Source organism: Gekko japonicus, unplaced genomic scaffold (assembly GCF_001447785.1).
Source record: "Gekko japonicus isolate JY-2015 unplaced genomic scaffold, Gekko_japonicus_V1.1 scaffold665, whole genome shotgun sequence".
Taxonomy (NCBI): Eukaryota; Metazoa; Chordata; class Lepidosauria; order Squamata; family Gekkonidae; genus Gekko; species Gekko japonicus.
In genome coordinates, this window is record NW_015170294.1 from 524781 (window position 1) to 548600 (window position 23820).

Sequence of the window (23820 nt, forward strand, 5' to 3'; positions counted from 1 at the left end):
GAGGCCCAAGTGGGCCTCGCTTCTCTCTTCCCCGCCCTCTGAGGCGGCGGTCAGGGAGTTTGCAGAGCGTTCCCTGCACATGCGCAGGGGACGCTCTGTCACTTTCGGGGTGATTTAAGTATCCCCCCGATATTTTTTCCGAGTTTTTAGATTTTTGTGCACACCTGGGGACTGCTCCAAGTGTGCATGAAAATCTCCCTCCCCCCCAGGTGCCCCCGATGCGCGGATTTAGGTATCCGCATGCAGGGGGCACCTTTCGCTATTAGATATATAGATAGGATAACAGTGGGATTGTTCCAGTGTACATTCTTCAGATCATATATTCTACATGGTACTTCATCCTGAATTTGAAGAGGATGGTCTGTGGATGGACTTTGATAGGGCCTTTGTCATAGGCAAATCATTAGTTGAAGGGAATTAAAGTTGCAGTACCCAATAACTTCTGCAGGGTAAAGTGGTGTGCCCTTGAAGATTCCTAGTACCTAAGGCTTTCCAGCAATTTCAAGTGATTTGAAAGCATCTTTTGCTGAGATTCTTCTAGATTGCTAGTGTAAGGAACTGAACCAGGCCATTTCTGTAATTGCTTGTAGAAGTCCTCTCCCAGGTCATATATGTTCTCTGACCTTTTTAGGGAGTTCCTGGAGATGAAACACTTATAGCAGTGAGTAAAACAAAAATGGCAGAACTCTTGGGCAGTTCCATTTAGAGTGCATTTGAAGACCTGTCCCATGACTCTGCAGGGACTTAATAAATTATTTCTCTACCAATGTGACGCCTGTGGTAAAATGACACCTCAAGGCCTTGTTTTTACCACAGAGAATGAGGGATTTATTTAGCTGGCCCAGGTCTTAAGCTTTGTTGTTGTTGTTGTTGTCCAGTCACACAGTCGAGTCTGACTCTTTGCGACCCTATGGACCACATCACACCAGGCCCTCCTGTCTCCTGCTGTCCTCCAGAGTTTCATTTTTGTTGTATTGATAAAACTGTCTAACCATCTCATCCTTTACCATCCCTTTCTTCTTTGACCTTCAATCATTCCCAGCATCAGGGTCTTCTCCAATGAGTGCTCCCTTCTCATTTGGTGGCCAAAGTATTTGAGCTTCAGCTTCAGTATCTGGCCTTCCAAGGAACAGTCAGAGTTTAACTGATTTGATCTCCTGGCAATCCAAGGGACTCTCAAGCGTTTTCTCCAGCACCATAATTTGAGGGCATCTATTCTTCGGCACTCAGCCTTCCTTATCGTCCAACTCTCACAGCCATACATAACTACTGGGAATACCATCGCTTTGACTGTACAGACTTTTGTTGGCAGGGTGATGGCTCTACTTTTTATTATGCTGTCTAGGTTTGCCATAGCTTTCCTCCCAAGGTTACAAAGACTGGCTAGGAGTTCAATCCAGCCTATGAGATTCCTGGGATGTAGGGATGAAGAGAACTAATATAATAACCAGCATAAAGAAATAGAAGAGAACAACAAAAAAGAACAAAAGTTCTGTTCCACAAGATCCAAGAAATCAAAGGGTAATTTAAAGTACAGTTAGAAAGATCAAAAAAGAAAAACATTAACGGAACAAGGCAGAATAAAGAAAATATGGGAGGTGTCATGCCCACCGTGCCACCTGACCCAGTGGACCCTGATCCCGAGGACTCTGTCCCTTCCTCCTCCAAGGAAGAGCTCCCTGCACTCCTGGACATAAGTTTTGCAGAGGATGAACACTGACTGCCAGAAGGGTTCACACCTGGAGCCGCTCCTGCTGAGCCAGGCACCAGCTCCACACCCCCTGCTTCCCCTCCACCTGTAGCTCGTTTACGAGACCAAAGGAGACGGGATTTGACAACCAGGCATAGAGAAGCATGCATGCGTGGGAGGCGTACTCTGAGTCCAGTGTATTAACTGGAGCCAGGACTCATTAATCAGCCAGTAATTAATGACACAGGGAACGGGCTTTTAAGGAAGCCCTCTTCACTATCCACCTTGTGCTGGCAACTGATCTCATGATTACATCGCGGCACCTCTGACTTTGCATCTGGTTTCCTGACTCCCTGTTTGACTCCCTTGGCTATTTTGGACTAGAGATTCCGTGACATTGTCTTCTGGCTCCTCGACCCTGGAATTTGTAACCGGACTCTGGACAACGGCTTTACATCTCTAACTACGAAGCTCTGGTAACCCTGAACCTCTGCAAGTAATTTGATATCTTGGACTGTGTTTGTTTTCTCTGCCTCTCTGGTGCCCTGAACTCTGTCTTTGTTTACTGGATATTCCGTGCCTTGCCCACCCGCCTGGGCAATCGTGACAGGAACAATACACTGAAGAACTATACAAGGGAGATGAAAGGATGACAGACTCCTTCAAAGAAGAAACTTTTGAAGAAGAACCCTCAGTTTTAGAATGTGAAATGAACCCTCAGTTTTAGAATGTGAAATGAAAGCTGCACTCAAAGTAATTCGGAGAAACAAATCACGAGGAGTAGATGGGATATCAACAGAGCTATTTCAAGCAAGAAATGGAATCCATCAAAATCTTAACAAGTATAAGCCAACAAATATGAAAAACAAAACAATAGCCCACAGACTGGAAACGTTCAATCTACATTCCAGTTCCAAAAAAGGAAACTTCAAAGACTACAGCAACTATCAGACCATTGCATTAATTCTCATGCGAGTAAAGAGATGCTCAAAATTTCACAACAAAGGCTTTTACCATATATGGAATGAGAAATGCCAGATGTCCGAGGTGGATGCAAAAGAAGAAGTGCCAGAGATCATGTTGCAAATTCACATTGATTACTGGAGCATTGAAGAGAATTTCAGAAGAAAGTTGGGTTGTGTTTCATAGATTACAGCAAAGCTTTTGGCTGTGTGAATTGTGAAAAGTTATGATTGGTTTTAAAAGAAATGGGTGTGCTACAACAACAGTAAACTAATATATAATCTGGTTTTCTTTGCCTACCAGCTTTTTAAAATAAGTAGTTATTAGGGTCCGTTCTTAAGAAGACATTATTGCTGACCTGAATAACTGTTTTCTCCAGGGGAACTGATCTCTGTTATCTGGAGAGCAGCTGTGATTCCAGGTGATCTCCAGCCCCCACCTGAACAAGGCTGTTAATGATAGGATGTTTTAGAGCTCATTCATTCTTGGGTTGCCATAAGTCAGAAGTGACTTAATGACACTTCACACACACATACATCTGAGATTCCTGGATAGCCCAGGAGAAAACGGTTGCTTTGGAAGGTGGCATTATACCCTGCTGAGGTAACTTCTGTGGCATTATACTCTGTTGAGGTCACTTCTCCCCCCAGACCTCACCCTCCCAAGGCTCCACCCCCAAATATCCAGGAATTTCTCAACCTGGAGCTGGCAACCCTAAGGGAAAAATGATCTATGTAGATGGGAACTTTGTTGTGATTCCAGGAGATCTCCATGCCCCACCTGGAGGTTGGCAACCCTAGAAGTAGAGAAGGGAAGAGTAAATAGTGGTGGTGGAGAAAATAAGATGCCTCCCACCAGGGCATTTTTTCTGGGAGAACGCACCGGAACAGAGTTCCAGAACCTCTTCAACAAAATTCTTTTAAATGTTTTTAAAGTTCATGAGTTTTCAGTATACAGATTGAAAATGTCATTTCTCTCTTAAGAGTTCCAGCACCCCTTTTCAAAAAAAGCCTTCCTCCCACAAGTCCTTGCAGGTTCCCCCTTGAATTATATAAACATGTTCATTTTAATGATTTAATTAATAGATGTTAGGTGCAAGTGATGTATAACCGGTACAGTAAGAAAGTACATGGCATTAGAATCAAGTATATTTATATTTCTTTGGGAAAAGAGCAAAATATAAATTGTGAATTCTGTAGTTTCTGAGGCTTGTAACATTGCCCTTTGCTTCTTGTTGCCCCATTCTAAAACCCCAATATTAAGGCATCATTGGTCCTTACTCTGCAAAAGGAAAATAATAGACCACACATCAAGGTGTGCACATTATAATAATTGCTCTGGAGCCCCCAGCAACCCCACTTCAGCTCACCAGTCAAGATATGGTGTCCTAGCAAAGCCCCCATGTCAGCAACAAATGGAAGTAGCCTTGACTGTTTGACATAAGCCTGCCACCACTCATACACCACTTGTACACACAACACAACAAGTGAGGTAACAAAGGGAACACAGTACCCTCTGCTGGGCCAATCCATAGGAGCCCTGGACTGGAAACATGTCATGGAGCTCTGCAGATACATATTTGAATCTCCTCTTCAACCATGTCTCTCACGTCATTGGCGTGCACACACAGCCATTTCTTGCATGTATGGTAGAAGCAACCTTGATAGAACACCCAAGACCACTCTTGCACAGGAATTCAGGTCTTAGAGGTGGGGGATCTGGAGCACCAGATCTTTGACATAACAGGGAAATGAAGGCACAAGGACAGCAACAAGAAGACAAACAAGTGCACCATCACAGAAAGCAGGTCTGTCAACCTATCAGCAGCTTACCAGGCAAGAGCAGCTGAGGGCATCATGAGAGGCAGCTGGTTCAAATCATGGCAAGGCAAATGCTGGCATGAAGGCAGTCTTATCTTTTGGCCAATAACACGCTAAGCCAGGGCCCCCCAATGGGGTGCCTGTGGGTACAGTGGTGACCACTGACACCTTTTCTGGTGCCCATGAAGTGTTTTTAGGAAGTGGGTGGGGCTGGGTAGGGCTTTTGCCAAACAAGGCTTCTGCTTACTACTAGAGATTTGGTTGGCTGTGCAGATTTTTTAAAATGTTGCTTTGGCAGCAACTGCCACCACAGCATGAGGATCTATAGTACTGTGTTACTGAAATTAAGTTTTGGCCATTATTTTGTGGCTGTTGATTACTCCTGTGGTAGCCATTTTGTTGCTGTGCCCACCATGCCTTGTCAGAATTCCAGATGAGCCCACAGGTTCAGAAAGGTTGGGTTCCCCTGGGCTAAGCAGCTGCAAAATGGAAGAAGGAACCTAGACTAGAATATAAACCACATGCAGCACAAAGGTATTTGGAAAACTGCAAGAGCCCTGATGCTGCCACCAACCATATATACCAAAGTGGAGATTGGTATAGTACAGTACACAGACATAGCATATACCCAAGGTTCTGGGCTCAAATCCCTAATGGGAATACTGGCAGGACAGTCCGGAAAGAAGTTTCTCACACAACTTGAGTTTTAACTCTATCGAACACAATTACATGGCTTGGACCCCTCATGCTGATTGACTGCCCCATGTGTCAGTTATTTTGGTCAGATTTGCCATGCAACACTCCACTTCTGCTTAGGAAATTCATTACTGGCATCTACTCATATCCATTCCAGTGACCTTTGTGCATCATGCATCCTCAACCCCCATTTATGCAAAATGCATGGCTCATAAGATGTCAGCAGTGATCAAGAGTCCATGTAAGCTGTTCCCTCTCCCAGGGAGTGACATCCCTGGTGGCCATCCAGGGCTGTGATTTTGCATCCTGTGTCCCCTATTTGAAGGGGCTGTCTCAACAGCATGACACAATACCAATAGTGCATTGCTATGCTGCCAGCAAACCAGTGCTTTTTCTGTAGCATGCATACTTACTGTTAGTGATAGCTGGGGAAGAAATGGTTGTAGATCCAGGGGATAGGAGAACAGTAGCAGTAGTCACAGTTTAGGACACAAGATCCATCTCCCTTGCTTACCTGTGTGGAGTGCTTTGTTCTTGCATCCCCAGTTGGAAGAGTGGAGACTCCTGTTGGCTCTTTCTGTCTTCAGATGGAATGCCTGTAAGGGTTCTGAGCAGAGCACTCTTAGAAAAAATGCTACAAAAATGCTGTAGTCAGTAACCTGATCTATTCAGAGACTGGCCTTAGGATGTTGCCCTTAGTCTTATGCCTACTTCTGACTTTCTTAATCAAGCTTTATTTGCAGCATTCTCCCTCAGTGTAATTATTACTATATAATCATGCCCTTGTTTTTCAAGCCTTTGAAAATCCTTGTCCTAGGCCATAATGTTCTCTGAGTTAGTTTGTTTATCTTTGTCCTCATAAATTATGGGGCATATTTGCTTCGGTATGGTAGATTATGAGTAGATTTGAAAAGACAATGGCCTTTTGTGAAAAGGTCTATCTGTGCAAATTTTAGACATCAGAACAGCTCTTAGTAGTTTTAACTGTGCTGCTTTAAAAACACAGACCTATAAAACCAGCTTTGTTTAGTTCTTATTTGAGCTCATGTTCTCTTTTAGAATATGAGTTCATGTATGGTATTAATAGTAATATTTTAGCTATGGTTTTCTATTTTGACTTTAAGAACTATCTGTTGTACTTGATTGCACATTTAAACATATGCTTGTAATTATTCTTCAATTTTCAGAACTACTGGATCTCCAGCCTTTACCCATCACAGCTTTGGGGAAGCCCGAGTACGAAGCTCTGTACAAATTCTCTCATTTTAACCCCGTTCAGACCCAGATATTCCATACACTGTACCACACAGATTGTAATGTTCTCCTTGGTGCTCCCACTGGCTCTGGGAAGACAGTTGCAGCAGAGTTAGCCATCTTTAGAGTCTTCAACAACTATCCCACATCCAAGGTTTGTAAAGTTATTATTCTGAAGAATGATTCCCTTTCTCTGCTTTTTCCCAATAGTCCTGAGCTAGCCCAAAGAACGGACAGTAATAGTTTTGTTGTAGATGGTTCTTCACCACATGTTTTGCATGATTAACATCACATGTGTATATAAATGTTAAACGTGGTACTAAGAAAATGTATTGTAGATATTCACATCTACATCCACAACATAATCTAATGATGATTTCAAAGTTATACTTTTCCTACTAAGATAGTAGGTTTGACTACAACTGAACAGGGATATCTGTTAAAATATTAGTCCTCCTTTCTTGCTAATACAGTAATTTACTTGGTGAAATCCTTTCACTGATTGGTCTGTGGCTTAGCGAAGATCATCTAGGGGATGGCCGGGAAAGCAATACCAGTAATCCTGGGGAGGGGAAAGTACAGCGATGGGACTAGTCAGAGAGTTAAGGGAAGGGGGCGGAGAAATAATCTAGCTTGGCCTCCTTCCAGCCTATGTCCCATCCCAAATGTTGCAGGCAGTGGGGCTAGGAAGACTGACCTCCCCTCCGACATTGGTGTTGTGCAACGCCAGGTCTATAAATAATAAGACCACAGTCCTTTGGGATTTTCTGCAGAAGCAGAACATAGATCTGGGTGAGAGAGGGAGAGACAGTTTCTCTCTCCCAATCTGCTCCATCTGGGTTCTCGGTCCTTCACCAATGGCAGACTAGGGGGCGGGGGGAGGAGTGGCATTATTCATCCAGGAGGCTTACTCCTTCAGGGTGCTCCTGTTGCCAGGGATCACGGGCATAGATTGTGTCGGCTTGGTGTGGGAAGCCGAGGAGAGTGTGGCGATTTGACTGGTGTACCGACCGCCCAACACACCGGCCAATAGCCTACCGTCCCTGGTGGAGGCAGTATCAGGCTGGGCTTTGGAACACCCTAGACTGATAGTCGTAGGTGATTTCAATGTCTATGCTGATGACGCGGCCTCCACTCAGGCAGCAGACCTGGTGTCATCCATGGTGGCCCTAGGACTCTCCCAACTTGCAACAGCCCCCACCCACCAGGCTGGGCACATGCTCGATTTGATCTTTGTGGCAGGGGTCACAGTGTACTGGATCACTGCTTCAGCAGTGCCATGGTCGGACCACTCTGCCTTGAAGGCCTGCCTGAATATCCCACTCCACCCCTGTTTGGGCGGCAAGCCAATTTGGGCTTGCCTGCGGAGCCAAATGGACCCAGTGCGGCTTCAGATGGCTCTCCGGGATCCGAAGCCCCCTTGTGGCTCGTTGAATGAGCTTGTAGAGGACTGGCATAGCCAACTCTTGACAGCCATCAACGAGATCAGTCCCCAACGTCCTTTGTGCCCCCGCTCTAAGCTCGCTCCATGGTTCACCCAGGAGTTGCAGCTGATGAAATGGGGCTTAAGACAGCTAGAGAGGCAGTGGCAGCGTGCTCGCGATGAAGCTACAAGAGCATCTTATAGGACGTTTATGAGATCCTATGAGATGGCAGTGAAGGCTGCTAAGAGATAGTATTTTGCGTCCGCAAGCTCACGCCCAGCACAATTGTTTAGAATGATTCGGTCTATCACGGCTCTGTCTCAAGACAGGCGAAACTGTACCCACCGCCTCACCGACATTTGAGTTCAGGGACTAGCCTTGCAGTGGCTTGCTTCCTTTCTCCAGGACCGGGGACAAAGAGTGGCACTGGAGGATCACTATCCCGAAGGCACCCATTGGAATGTGGAGTGCCTCAAGGGGCTGTGCTGTCCCCGATGCTTTTTAACATCTATATGGGCCCTCTTGCCCAGATTGCCCTGAGGCATGGGCTGGATTGTCACCAATATGCAGACAACTCCCAACTCTGTCTGTTGTTGGACAGGCAGTCTGACTCCAAACCGGATGACCTAGATCGGGCGCTACAAGCCATGGCTGGTTGGCTTAGGAAGAGCCAGCTGAAATTGAATCCAACAAAGATGGAGGTCCTGTGCCTGAGTCAGAGCGGCCCGAGGGTAGGGATCCCGCTCCCGACCTTCAATTGGGCACCACTCATGCCAGCGCCGGAGGTTAGGAGTTTGGGAGTGCTCCTGGACACCTCCTTAACAATGGAGGCCTAGGTGGCAGCCACTGCCAACCTAGTTAGCCTTTTACCACCTTCAGCTGATCAGGCAGTTGGTTCCCTTCCTTGAACACAATGACCTGGCAACAGTGATCCATGTGATGGTCACCTCAAGACTGGAATACTGTAATGCTCTTTACATGGGGCTGCCCTTGTCACAAATCCGGAAGCTTCAATTGGTGCAAAACGCTGTGTCCAGGTTGCTGATGGGAATCCCGATTCGGGAGCACATTCGACCTGTGCTAAAGATGCTGCACTGGCTGCCTATAGCATACCGGATTTGCTTCAGGGTGCTGGTTCTTACCTTTAAAGCCCTTTATGGCCAGGGACCTGCATACCTGAGGGACCGCCTTTCCCCATATGTACCCCAGAGGACGCTGCGATTGGGGACCCAGAATCAGCTGGCTTCAAGGAGGTCAGACTGGTGGTGACCAGGGCCAGGGCTTTTTCGGTGGCGGCTCCAGTCTGGTGGAATGAGCTCCCAGAAGAGATCAGGGCCCTGCAGGACCTCTCACAGTTCCACAGGGCCTGTAAAACAGAGCTCTTCCACCAGGCCTTTGGAGCTGCCACCACTAACACCTCTACCACCAGCAACTAATATCTATGCTGGCGGGACCCTGGCCCGCTGGTCCCCTTAACACTGTCCGAGCCAATCACCCTAGATAGCCACAGAAGGCTGAAGAGTTAACCAGGAATGTGGAATGTACTAGCACTTTATTATGTTATTATGTTTGAGTTTTAATACTGTATTTATGAAATTATGGTTTTATGTGATCATATTGTTGAGATTTTATTCTGTCGTGAGCTGCCCTGAGCCAGCCTAAGCCGGGAGGGCAGGATAGAAATCGAATAAATAAATAAATATCAATAGGGAAGGGATAAGGGGGAGCCAATCCAATCATTCAGTCAGATCTAGGCTTCATACTTGGAAAAACTTGTAGTGTTTAATTTTTTTACATGTGGCACTGTTCCGCTAACTTTTGGAGGGCATTCTAAACCTCTAACCTATAAGTCAACTTATTCATGAGGAAGGACTCTCTAACCTCCTTGCTCAACAATATAGCTAGATTTTTATGTTTAAAATCTCCTGTCTCCCCACATGTCCAGATTTCTTCTTATATTCACTTACTGAAGGGCAGGAACAAATAATGCAGCTGCTTCCAGCCAGGTCTTTTCTCCAGGCCAAGTCACTAACAAAGTATAACAGATCCGTAGAGTACATGATTGCAGCAGTGTGTGTTAGAGAATGCAAGTCATGCCAGCAATTGCAGCAGGGCAGGGAGGAAATACTGTTTCAGATTGCCCTAAACCAAGTTATACAGTTAGGCTTTGCACTAGCCTCACACAGGGTTGCTAGGGGGCAAAGTTCAAAGGGTTCTAGTCACACTTGATTTGTTTTCTTAAGATGTTTGGCTTCACGATGGGCAGTGTGAGGTGAGACCCAGAGGACATCCGTTGTCTGTCATCCTCTGGAAGCTCTCAGGAGTCCTGATCCTAGGAGATAGGATGCAGCATGGCTATAACAGTAGCTGTTTTGGTAGTGTAGCTGGTCACCCCACCTAGTTATGACCTAAAATTTTAAAAAAAAAGATATAGTGGATCAGTTGTTTGAGCCATGAGGTATAAATATTTTAAATATGTAATAAAACAATGTCATATCCTTTATTGTCCAGATTTTCAGTTAATTTCAGTGGCATTCCATAGCAGTAATATTCAGAAAATTTTTACCTAGTTCTGATTTTATTGTCTTCTAGATAATAGGTTGTTATTGTACAAAGACATTGAAATAATGATAATTAGTTTTCCTTTTGTCCAGTTTCTTTGTTTCCATTTTTTACGTGCCTATCCAGTGTTTAGTTATCATTCAGCACAGGTCCTTTTTTTAATGATATGCTTTTTTGGTTTGTTGACTGTAAAATGCAGTTGAGTTATTGTTTAGAATTTAAATTCAAACATGTGTCATTGGTTCAAAGAATAAAAAAATGGACTGCACGCATTTTACTTGAATTAGAAACCTTCTGCAAGTAACTAAACAAAATATTTAAAAGTATACCATTACCATTAGCTTTAAGTTAACTCTGTAAGAGAACCTACAAAAAGCCATTATGCACCAATTCTTTTATTGCTTTTTTCTCCTTCTGTTGGCCTGTGCATTGCAGGCAGTGTATATTGCTCCTCTGAAGGCACTAGTGCGGGAGAGGATTGAGGACTGGAAAATTAGAATTGAAGAAAAGCTTGGCAAGAAGTAAGTGTTATCTTATTTCCATTAAGTTGAATTAAAAAAATAAGAAACTTTTCTTTAAAGCTTTAGTTATCATGCAGGTAAAAGTTCGTGTCAAGTGCTTGCGTTTACAAAGTATTGTTGGCAGAAAAGAGATTGGTAGTAGTAAGAATTCTCCTGAACTGACAAGTAAATGTTGACTACATTCTTCATAGTGCATCCTATACAGAATTTCCCCAGCCTAAGGCCATTGATTTCAGTGGGCTTAGGCTGGCGTAACTCTGAGTAGGATTGCACTGGATACCTGGGTATGGTGACATTTGTGCCTGTTAAGAAAAGTCATGCACAGGTTTAACAGTCCCTGTAGCATCTCTGATCATTGTATCTATGCCAGTTTTATCCTAACAGAGTTCCTAGTACTTTGATCTGAATTTAGCTAAGAAATAATTCATTTATGAAATAGTTGTACAGATGGGACTAAACATGTATAAAATTATTATGATAATACATATTTTAGATGAACCTGTGACTAAACTGGATAAAAAATAATCTGAGCTCTTAATTTGTTAAGAGAAAATGACTGGCAAGATCATTCCTTAATATGACTATTTTCCTACTGAATGAGATCTCTGTGTTGCCTTTGACTCCTCAAAAAGGAACTGCTGTAGTTGTCATGATATATTGCATAGGTTTTTCTGTGAAGGACTTGAATAGAAGGTTGACCCATGTCTGGGACCCTTACAGTATACCCTTATATTCAGACAGGATTGTTTTATTTATCATGTTTTTATTGTTGTTCTAGATCTACAGTCTATTCCAAAATAAATAGGAATTTGTGTTGTATTGCTTCACAATGACCACTTGACTCGCATTACAGGGTTGTGGAATTGACTGGGGATGTGACTCCTGATATGAGGTCAATTGCCCAAGCTGACCTTATTGTGACTACACCAGAGAAATGGGATGGGATCAGCAGAAGCTGGCAGAATAGAAGCTATGTTCAAAAAGTTTCCATTCTCATCATAGATGAGATTCATCTGCTAGGTGAGCATCGTTTTCATTGTTATTATTGCCAGAATTGAAGTGTGCTCTAGCATTGCTACCTGAACTTTAAAAAATATTGATGTTGTTTTCTTCTCTCCTTCTTTTCTAGGAGATGAAAGAGGCCCTGTGCTAGAAGTTATTGTGTCTCGCACTAACTTCATCTCATCTCACACAGAAAAGACTGTCAGAGTCGTAGGTCTGTCTACTGCATTAGCTAATGCCAGAGACCTTGCTGATTGGCTAAATATCAATCAGGCAAGTAGAAGACTTAGAACATCTATTTGTTTTTCAAAATAGCAATCCAGGGCTACATGAGCAACCAATCATTTATCTTTCCTCTGTAGGCAGGACTGTTCAACTTCAGGCCATCGGTGCGTCCGGTTCCATTGGAAGTACACATTCACGGATTTCCTGGCCAGCACTATTGTCCTCGAATGGCTAGTATGAACAAACCAGCATTTCAGGGTATGCTGGTAGATCTGTAATTTTTTTAAAAAAGTCTGCACTAGGCAGATTTATATCGTATGTTATTGTGTGCTTTCTTGGGTTGTTTTAAGAAAAATGTCTTTAACAACATGACCTGGCTTCATACCTCATGCATTAGGTTACTAACATAACACATATCAATGGAACCCAAACATATTTCAAATAGAATAATTGAAATTGTTGTTCATATTTGGCACAATGAAAATGCTTTCATGTTAATATTTTAAGATTTACAAACCTATAAAACCCTTTCTTGGTATTAATACAGAAAGTGATTTCTTCCTCTTGGAAGCTTTAAAAAATTGTAAACATAAGTTGCATGTCAAGCTAGGCTTATATAATTCTGATTTCAAGGCAATAACCATAAACTTCAGAATTTTCAGTGTGTCCAGAGATGTCTCTGTTTTCAATTTTTTATTCTTAAACTGGCAAAAAGGATAGATTTAGAAACCACCCTCATATTTTACAGAAGCATGTTCTGTGTGGGTCCCATAAGGAATATTTATTATATCAATTAAAAAGAAGTCCCCAAATAAATTTTTTTGATATGAACTGCTGTTGATTGTAAGGCGACAGTTGTGAGGTGACTTTTTAGCTGATCTAATTAGCCTTATGACAGAAGCAAAGTATTGATTGGGAACTAGAGACCAATCTTGGCAGTTCAGATTATTTACACCTCAAAGAGGAGCATTGTAGAAAAACACTAATGAACAATAAATCTGTCCAGAACTGTTCTGCCACACCTGTTCCTGAAGCAACAAAAATTCATTAGCTGTCAGGTTTCTGTTAGGAAATAGATATATTGATATCTGTATGAAGAAGATGCAGTATTAACTTTAACAGAGGAAGTGGGCTCCGGCTCACGGAAGCTTATGCCTAAATAAACGTTTTAGTCTGCAATAAGACTTGGACGATATTAACACTCATCTGTCCTATACATGTCTCCCATTTACCAATGTGTGTTGTGATGATTTATAGTAAAATTGTTCTGTACTTAATGCTGCAGCATAAATGCACAAAACACTCATAGAGCATTGAAATTATTTTAGAATTAAGTAAATACTGAGATTGTAAACAGTAGTCCGATTATGTTAATACTGTTACTATACTTAGATTGCTAAAGGAATATCATTTGCAGACATTCTTTTCCTCACTTCTTTGATAGAATATAGTCATGAATATGTCAACAGTTTGCTTTATAGTGTCCAGTCTTAGCTCATAAAATTTTGCTGCAAGCCAAAATTTTTCACACTCAGCAAGAAAAAAGGACACAAAATCATGCTTGTCTTGACAGTACAGAAATCCCTCAACTCATTGCAACTCATTGTTTTACCTATATTTTGCTGCAAAAGCTAACTTGTGAAAATTCCTTTATGCCAAAGACAAATTGAGTATTAAAACGGCATCATCAACACTTTTCATTCAAGCCACTCCATTGCTGACACAAGGAGGATGCACAGGGAAATTCTGGTTTATAGAATTGCATAATTCTAATTTTTTCTTTTTCAACAGCTATTAGGAGCCATTCTCCAGCCAAGCCTGTTCTTATCTTTGTATCATCCAGACGTCAAACCAGACTCACTGCTTTGGAGTTGATTGCTTTTCTGGCAACTGAAGATGATCCAAAACAATGGCTGAATATGGATGAAAGAGAAGTAAGTTCATGCATTTTGTATTATGAATTGCGTTAATTTGATGAATTATTAACAGATCTAACAGCATTAGAGATGAGACTTACAAAAACATTATTCTAAGACTTGGTAGCATCTTTTTAAAAAATAAGCCAGAGGAATGGTGTACAAATAACATGATTGCTTTATTGTGTTTGGGAACAGGATCACATGAACTTGTTCTACATTCTGTCAGTCCTTTCCTTTTGGAATGTGAATTTCCCACTGCTGGTCACAGGTCTTAACTGCATCTGCACATAGCATAAAATAAATTTATAGGTTCTGTTGATAATGCTTTTTATCTATGCTTCTATAAGATCATCAGAACCTGGCCCCAAATGTGCCTGCTTATCTGCCAGTACATTTACAAAAGTAAATTAACAAACCATACAACACATTCAATATCAGATATCTCCTATTAACAAGGTTTAAAAAATGGATATTACTTTGGTCCAACTAGAGAGCCACCTGACATCTTCGTGACTACAAATAAAGCTAAGAAATGGAAACCATAACACTTCAAAGTCTGCTGCATAAGAGTCATTTTCTTCTTCATGTATTAAATTTATAGGTTCTGTTGGTAATGCTTTTTATCTATGCTTCTATAAGATCATCAGAACCTGGCCCCAAATGTGCCTGCTTATCTGCCTGTAGAAGCAGAATAAATCTTTCCTTATGTCAGTATAGTACAGCAGTACTTAATATGTACATAAGGGCCATCAAGTCGCAGCTAACTTATGGTGACCCCAGCAAGGGGCTTTCAAGGCAAGAGACACAAAGGTGGTTCGCCATTGTCTTCCTCTACAGAGTCTTCTTTGGTGGTCTCCCTTCAAAGTACCAACCCTGCTTAGCTTCTGAGATCTGATGAGACTGGGCTATCCTGTGCCACCTTTCCTTACACAATCCTTATTAGTTTCTTAATAAACACCCAAATGAGAGAAACAATGTAGGCATATTTGCTTCATCTGGAGCCAGTTTTATTTTAACTTATTTGAAGAATAAGGAAAGTAGTGCTGTTCAGAAAGACATATTTTCTCAGCATCTGCAAATTTTAAGATCTTAATATATATTTGCGGGTGCTGAAGTGAATTCTAGGTCCAAGTCTACAACATTAAAAATTTATTTCTAACTCACCCTATCTCGTCCTATCCTGATAAAACATTCTGCATGCCACATTTTTGAGTGGGCATTTGCTGTTGCAGCAGTACTTAGACATTGGCTAGTAGGTAGCTAGGTATTGATTGTATACGCGCGTGTAATATACAGCAAATATGGGTTGCATCCCATGATCAGTCAATGGAAAATAAAATCATTCACCCCTGCTTCTCCTATAGCACTCATGCAAAAGGCAGAAGGGAGTGATTTTTGCCCTCTTCCCCCTCCCACTTCAGCCTCCTGACCTGATCCTAAGCTTGCCCAGAGTCAGAAATGGCTGGTGGAATGAGGGGATATGTAAGAAGATTAGGAGGTTGTTGCATGGACCTTGCAGGGTTTTTGCACTGAATCTGACCCATCATACCTGGAACTATATAAATCATACTAAATTAACAGCAAACTGTAAATGTTCACATACGCAATACTTCAGTTGATAAGGAATTATCACTTAACAAATCCTGTTTTATCTTAAACAAGTGACATGAAGCATATGATTACTTTCAGTCTTCTGAAAAGGATCCTTGAAAGTCTTGTTAGGTAAAGAAAAATTTAAGAACACATGGTCAAGAATTTATCAATGGTTAGAAGAAAACAAAATGTAAACTTCTGGATTTCTAACCTAAATATATAGATCTATGAAATATAGTTTTAACTATTGACAAAAGGTATATAATGAACATATAAGATGAAAAATTACAAGATTTTAAATAGAAAAAGGAAAAAGCATATGATTATAACGCCCTGTACATGTTCGTTTGTTTGTGTCTATGAAATAAAATTAAATAAAAAATGAAGTCTTGTTAGGTGATAATGTTTGTTAAAATATTTCAGATTCTGAAGTTCTCCCTTGTTGAAGGCTAAAGGGTTGAGAGAGCATAATATCCCAGCAGTCTTCAGCCCTATCGACTCTCAATGCAAAAAAAAAAAAAAATTAAGTCTTGGGAAATCTAAATAAATTAGAGCTTTCTGAGTGTGAAAACACTCTGAATATATATACAGAATGCTCTTCCTTGGTCCTTAGTAACCATAAATATCTACCTATCATTTCTAGGCTGGTGGGAATAATTTACAGAGAGTTAGAACTTGGGAATCTCCCATTTTACTTATTCAAGCACTTATCCTACAGTTGTCCCAGCTGTTTCGTATCTTCCTGCCCTTATTCTCGATAGTATCTCTTTAGATAATATATAAATACACTACTTACATCAACAAAGGACTCATGGTATGAAGATTAATTACAAGCAAATCAGTTTCCTCTGGATTATTGGTGCTATGTCAAATTTTGGATATATGATGTCTTTTAAGACTTCTGTGCATGCATGCTTGTGTTAACTACTGCACATGCAAAATGGAAATATGAGGCAATAAACTGGCATTAACAGTTAATACTAATTTACAGTTAGCTCATAGTTAATTCCCATCTTATTTTTAGTCTGCTAAATGGCTGCTAAATAGCCCATCACTTTGAAGCTATACTGTGACTATTCACAGAAACAATGAGGTGCATAGTTTGTGGTGTACTATTAATACTGCTATTCAATGTGACATCACCAGTTCTCACTCCATTACTGTATTCCCATCTGTGACTAGGGGTGTGCATTATGAAATTTCCAAGCTGAAGATATACACAGAAATCACTGGTTCAGGTCATTAGCGTGATTTTCCAGAAAGAAACATAAATCCAAGATTCTTACGTATTACAAAACCCTCCTCCTAGAACAATCCATGTTTCATCTTTGGGTGCTGATTGCTGGCTATAGCATGCACATATTTCTCTTTGATTCCACTGATTTCCTGAGAAGTGGCATTTTTCCCAATTGGATCCTTCCAAGGGAGGAGCCCAGAACACTTCCAGCCAATAACCTTTGGAAACAAGCCAGAGATAGCCATAGTTCTTTTTCCCTCCCTCCTTTGTGGAGACAAAGCCCTACCTATGATCTAGCTGAACAAGTCTCACACTTATGAGGACCCAGAAACACTACTCACCCCCCTTCATTTATTTCCATGTTCCCAAACCTTAAAATTTATGACTACAAGCTTTCCTGACTTTGTATTCACTGAATTTGTTCTTCTTTCCCTTCAAAGACCTCTTAGGACATGGAATCAATGGGACATAAGATTTCTTGGAATGGTCAGGTTTATTGAGCCTTCGGGGTAGGGCGGGGTATAAATTTAAATATAAATAAATAAAATAAATAAAATATTGTTGGAATTTAATTGCAATAAAATTACATTTGGTTTTTATTTCCTCAGTAGCATATTGGACACCTTCCAACCTGAGGGGCTCATCTTCCGGCGTCATATCTTTTAGCCTTTTGGTACTTTCCATGGGGTTTTCTTGGCAAAAGTACTGGAGTGGGTTGCCATTTCCTTCTCCAGGGGGATCACTCTTGGTCTGAGTTCTCTGCTGTGGCCTGTCCGTCTTGGGTGGCCCTTCACGGCATAGCCCACAGCTTCATTGAACTGCTCAAGCCCCCTCGCCACGACAAGGCAGTGATCCATGAGGGGGTATCTCCTATTAACAAGGTTTAAAAAAATGGATATTACTTTGGTCCAACTAGAGAGCCACCTGACATCTTCGTGACTACAAATAAAGCTAAGAAATGGAAACCATAACACTTCAAAGTCTGCTGCATAAGAGTCATTTTCTTCTTCATGTATTAAATTTATAGGTTCTGTTGGTAATGCTTTTTATCTATGCTTCTATAAGATCATCAGAACCTGGCCCCAAATGTGCCTGCTTATCTGCCTGTAGAAGCAGAATAAATCTTTCCTTATGTCAGTATAGTACAGCAGTACTTAATATGTACATAAGGGCCATCAAGTCGCAGCTAACTTATGGTGACCCCAGCAAGGGGCTTTCAAGGCAAGAGACACAAAGGTGGTTCGCCATTGTCTTCCTCTACAGAGTCTTCTTTGGTGGTCTCCCTTCAAAGTACCAACCCTGCTTAGCTTCTGAGATCTGATGAGACTGGGCTATCCTGTGCCACCTTTCCTTACACAATCCTTATTAGTTTCTTAATAAACACCCAAATGAGAGAAACAATGTAGGCATATTTGCTTCATCTGGAGCCAGTTTTATTTTAACTTATTTGAAGAATAAGGAAAGTAGTGCTGTTCAGAAAGACATATTTTCTCAGCATCTGCAAATTTTAAGATCTTAATATATATTTGCGGGTGCTGAAGTGAATTCTAGGTCCAAGTCTACAACATTAAAAATTTATTTCTAACTCACCCTATCTCGTCCTATCCTGATAAAACATTCTGCATGCCACATTTTTGAGTGGGCATTTGCTGTTGCAGCAGTACTTAGACATTGGCTAGTAGGTAGCTAGGTATTGATTGTATACGCGCGTGTAATATACAGCAAATATGGGTTGCATCCCATGATCAGTCAATGGAAAATAAAATCATTCACCCCTGCTTCTCCTATAGCACTCATGCAAAAGGCAGAAGGGAGTGATTTTTGCCCTCTTCCCCCTCCCACTTCAGCCTCCTGACCTGATCCTAAGCTTGCCCAGAGTCAGAAATGGCTGGTGGAATGAGGGGATATGTAAGAAGATTAGGAGGTTGTTGCATGGACCTTGCAGGGTTTTTGCACTGAATCTGACCCATCATACCTGGAACTATATAAATCATACTAAATTAACAGCAAACTGTAAATGTTCACATACGCAATACTTCAGTTGATAAGGAATTATCACTTAACAAATCCTGTTTTATCTTAAACAAGTGACATGAAGCATATGATTACTTTCAGTCTTCTGAAAAGGATCCTTGAAAGTCTTGTTAGGTAAAGAAAAATTTAAGAACACATGGTCAAGAATTTATCAATGGTTAGAAGAAAACAAAATGTAAACTTCTGGATTTCTAACCTAAATATATAGATCTATGAAATATAGTTTTAACTATTGACAAAAGGTATATAATGAACATATAAGATGAAAAATTACAAGATTTTAAATAGAAAAAGGAAAAAGCATATGATTATAACGCCCTGTACATGTTCGTTTGTTTGTGTCTATGAAATAAAATTAAATAAAAAATGAAGTCTTGTTAGGTGATAATGTTTGTTAAAATATTTCAGATTCTGAAGTTCTCCCTTGTTGAAGGCTAAAGGGTTGAGAGAGCATAATATCCCAGCAGTCTTCAGCCCTATCGACTCTCAATGCAAAAAAAAAAAAAAAAAAAGTCTTGGGAAATCTAAATAAATTAGAGCTTTCTGAGTGTGAAAACACTCTGAATATATATACAGAATGCTCTTCCTTGGTCCTTAGTAACCATAAATATCTACCTATCATTTCTAGGCTGGTGGGAATAATTTACAGAGAGTTAGAACTTGGGAATCTCCCATTTTACTTATTCAAGCACTTATCCTACAGTTGTCCCAGCTGTTTCGTATCTTCCTGCCCTTATTCTCGATAGTATCTCTTTAGATAATATATAAATACACTACTTACATCAACAAAGGACTCATGGTATGAAGATTAATTACAAGCAAATCAGTTTCCTCTGGATTATTGGTGCTATGTCAAATTTTGGATATATGATGTCTTTTAAGACTTCTGTGCATGCATGCTTGTGTTAACTACTGCACATGCAAAATGGAAATATGAGGCAATAAACTGGCATTAACAGTTAATACTAATTTACAGTTAGCTCATAGTTAATTCCCATCTTATTTTTAGTCTGCTAAATGGCTGCTAAATAGCCCATCACTTTGAAGCTATACTGTGACTATTCACAGAAACAATGAGGTGCATAGTTTGTGGTGTACTATTAATACTGCTATTCAATGTGACATCACCAGTTCTCACTCCATTACTGTATTCCCATCTGTGACTAGGGGTGTGCATTATGAAATTTCCAAGCTGAAGATATACACAGAAATCACTGGTTCAGGTCATTAGCGTGATTTTCCAGAAAGAAACATAAATCCAAGATTCTTACGTATTACAAAACCCTCCTCCTAGAACAATCCATGTTTCATCTTTGGGTGCTGATTGCTGGCTATAGCATGCACATATTTCTCTTTGATTCCACTGATTTCCTGAGAAGTGGCATTTTTCCCAATTGGATCCTTCCAAGGGAGGAGCCCAGAACACTTCCAGCCAATAACCTTTGGAAACAAGCCAGAGATAGCCATAGTTCTTTTTCCCTCCCTCCTTTGTGGAGACAAAGCCCTACCTATGATCTAGCTGAACAAGTCTCACACTTATGAGGACCCAGAAACACTACTCACCCCCCTTCATTTATTTCCATGTTCCCAAACCTTAAAATTTATGACTACAAGCTTTCCTGACTTTGTATTCACTGAATTTGTTCTTCTTTCCCTTCAAAGACCTCTTAGGACATGGAATCAATGGGACATAAGATTTCTTGGAATGGTCAGGTTTATTGAGCCTTCGGGGTAGGGCGGGGTATAAATTTAAATATAAATAAATAAAATAAATAAAATATTGTTGGAATTTAATTGCAATAAAATTACATTTGGTTTTTATCATTTTCTTGAAATGTCATATGTACATTAGATGAGGTAGACTGAATGCTATCCAAGGCACTTTGCCTTATTTAAATTTTCTCAAGTTCACAGATAACAAATATTATTGAAGAAATTTATTGGGTAAAGATTTGGTTAGAGGAGCTGTTCATTGTTGTAATTTATTTCATGTTTACAATTTGATATTTATATCCTCTACATAAGTATTTTCTGATTACTACATTGTGTTAAATGCTAGTTGATTAATCCAGATCCATTTCCTTAACTTAAATAAATAAATAAGTAGATACACATGATCAGCCAAATCAGCCAGTGTGGTTTAGTGGTCACAGTACATCCAGGTTCAAATCCCCATTCAGCCATGTAACATCCTGGATAGCCCTATAGCAATCATTCTTTCTCAGCCTAATCTGCATCACAGAGTTAAGGAGATAAAGTGGAGTGGAGGAGAATTGTGTACAGTATCCAGAACTCCTTGAAGAAGGGTAGAGTAATATTATAATAGTGGCATTGTCATGTCATCTAAGGTTACGATTTGCTGCATTAGCTGTTGGCGGTGGCGCAGGCAGTAAATGCCTGCTTCAGTAACATCATACGAACAGCCCTATGGCTGTTCGAGTACCACCGTGGTCGAGGTGAGCTCTCGACCCTAGTCCCAGCTCCCGCCCACCCAGCGGTTCGAAAGCAACTTACTTGCAAGTAGATAAATGGGTACCCACCCTTAGTAGGATGGGGGGCACCCCTGCCTGCGGTGGTTGACAGACGACGGCAATGATGACGGCGGCAGCAGCGATGGCGAGACATCGACCCCGGCTCGGATGGCATGATGGCGGCAGCGGCAAGCAGGCGAGCAGTGTAACATCGGGCCCGACTTCGGTGGCGGCGAGCGGGGCGAGCGGCGGCAGCAAGCAGACGAATGGCGACGACGGCGGGCAGGGCGCAACCAGAGGAGCAATCCCTGGTGGCGAAAGGTGGAGCTCCGGGCGACCGCCGTCAGAGGAGGGCCGCGATGACGTCAAAAGAGCCGGGACGGCGGAGCAGAAAAAACAGAACCAGCTACCAACCACCACTACAGGGGGTGCCGGTAGGTTTCCCTCCCCCTCACAATATATGTGGCCATAGTTAGGGCAATAAAATTGGTGGCTAGCACCGAAGTGTAAGCCGCTCAGAGACCCCTGACCAGGGGTTCGAGCGGGATATAAAGTGGAACAAATAAATAAATAAATAAATAAATAAATATATTGATATGTCCCCACTTTGAGCAGTAAAATTTAGCTTGACAGTTTACAGCTATTAAAAGTAAGTGAAGCATAGCAATCATAAGGAGATGCTGATGAATAGTTTACAGTGAAATTCTAAGCAGAGCTGCATCTTCTAAGCCCCTTGACATCAGTGCACTTCAAAGGGTGTAACTGCCTAGAATTGCACTGTCATATTCTTTTTTCAAGAGGCAGTGCTGTGTACTGGTTAAGAGTGTCAGACTTGAACCTGAGTCTTCTACATACTAGTCACTTGTGCCATGGAAGCTCACTGGGTGATCTTGGGCCAATCACACTCTCAGCCTAACCTTACCTCACAGGATTGTTGTGAGGATAAAATGGAGGAGAGGAGAATGATGTAAGCCAGTTTGGATCCCCACTGGGGAGAAAGACAGGGTATTAATGAATTAAATAAATTTTGATCCCCCCACATTACACAAACAACAGTCACATTCCTCTTGTTTTCTCTGTTTGAAAGATCTGTAGAAATTTCTCTGCATCCTTTTTGTCAATTCATTGTTGTAACAAAAGTGTCATGGTCCCAGTAGTCTATCAACAAGTGTAATTCTGCTGTTAATAATTGGGAAAACTACCATGCATATCATAAAAGTGGATGAAGCTATTTATAACTTCTGAACAGGAAAGCACATGTAAGGCTTAGAATGTGTAAAATAAATGTGTGTCCTTATGCAGTAAGTTTTATTTCAATATAAATTAAATTTTTCAATATAATTTTTTTTAAAAAAAATTTAAAATAATTATCTCTTTAATATCCTCTCATTAACAGCCATGGCTCAAGTCTTGCAAACTGAGGGCCGTGGCTTCCTTTATTGAGTCAATCCATCTCATGTTGGGTCTTCCTTTTTTTCCTGCTGCCTTCAACTTTTCCTGGTATCATTGTCTTTTCCAGTGACTCTTGTCTTCTCATAATGTAACCAAAGTATGATAGCCTCATTTTAGTCATTTTAGCTTCTAGGAAGAGTTCAGGTTTGATTTGATCTAGAACTTACTTCTTTGTCTTTTTGGCAGTCCGTAGTATCTGTAAAACTCTCCTCCAAGACCACATTTCAAATGAATGAACTTTTGTCCTGTCAGCTTTCTTCATTGTAAAACTTTCACACGCATACATAGTAATGGGGAATACTGTGGTATCAAATGTCTTGATCATGGTCCCCAGTGACACATCCTTACTCTTAAGAATATTTTCTAGCTCCTTCATGGCTGCCCCTCCAAGTCTCCTTCTCCCAATTGCTCTAAGTCACTTTACTTTCTAAAACTGTACTTCTTCAGAATATTCTTTGAAGGAATATGTCATCCTTTCATACCTTCTGTACAATTCTTCATTGTATTCCCATCTTTTCTTTATTTTGTCCTGTGCATGGAATAAATATACTTTCATTTTTAACTTACACATTTTCTGCCTACTTATTAGTTTCGTTTATGATACTTATCTGTTAACATATTACTGCTTGATTTATTTATCCTGCCCTTTCTCCAAAAAACTTTAACATAACATATATAGCAGTGGTGGTGAACCTATGGCACGGGTGCCAGAGGCGGCACTCAGAGCCCTCTCTGTGGGCACGGGTGCCATCGCCCCAGCCAGGCCCAGACCATCATTAAAGTGTCGAATTCTCCCTCTGAGGTGGAGGCCATCTTGTGGGTGATTCCCAACCATCTCTTAGGGAGGCAGGAACTTCAAACTGTTTCCTGTTTCCTGTGTTGGGAGTCGCCCTCAACTCAGTTTTCTTCCTGCCTCAGTAGGGAGAGCAGTGAGAATTTGGCTTCGCCTCTACTTTC

At 41.2% G+C, this 23820-nt stretch overlaps 1 protein-coding gene across 1 annotated transcript in view; it reads left to right on the forward strand.

Moving 5' to 3' along the window:
• ASCC3 (activating signal cointegrator 1 complex subunit 3) overlaps positions 1–23820 on the forward strand; it is a 409581-nt gene that overhangs the window by 258748 nt on the left and 127013 nt on the right. Inside the window, exons 24-29 of the mRNA XM_015417908.1 lie at positions 6357–6577; positions 10845–10930; positions 11784–11950; positions 12060–12205; positions 12295–12415; positions 13949–14091. Coding sequence (XP_015273394.1) covers positions 6357–6577; positions 10845–10930; positions 11784–11950; positions 12060–12205; positions 12295–12415; positions 13949–14091 — 884 coding nt within the window. The remainder of the gene's footprint in view (positions 1–6356; positions 6578–10844; positions 10931–11783; positions 11951–12059; positions 12206–12294; positions 12416–13948; positions 14092–23820) is intronic.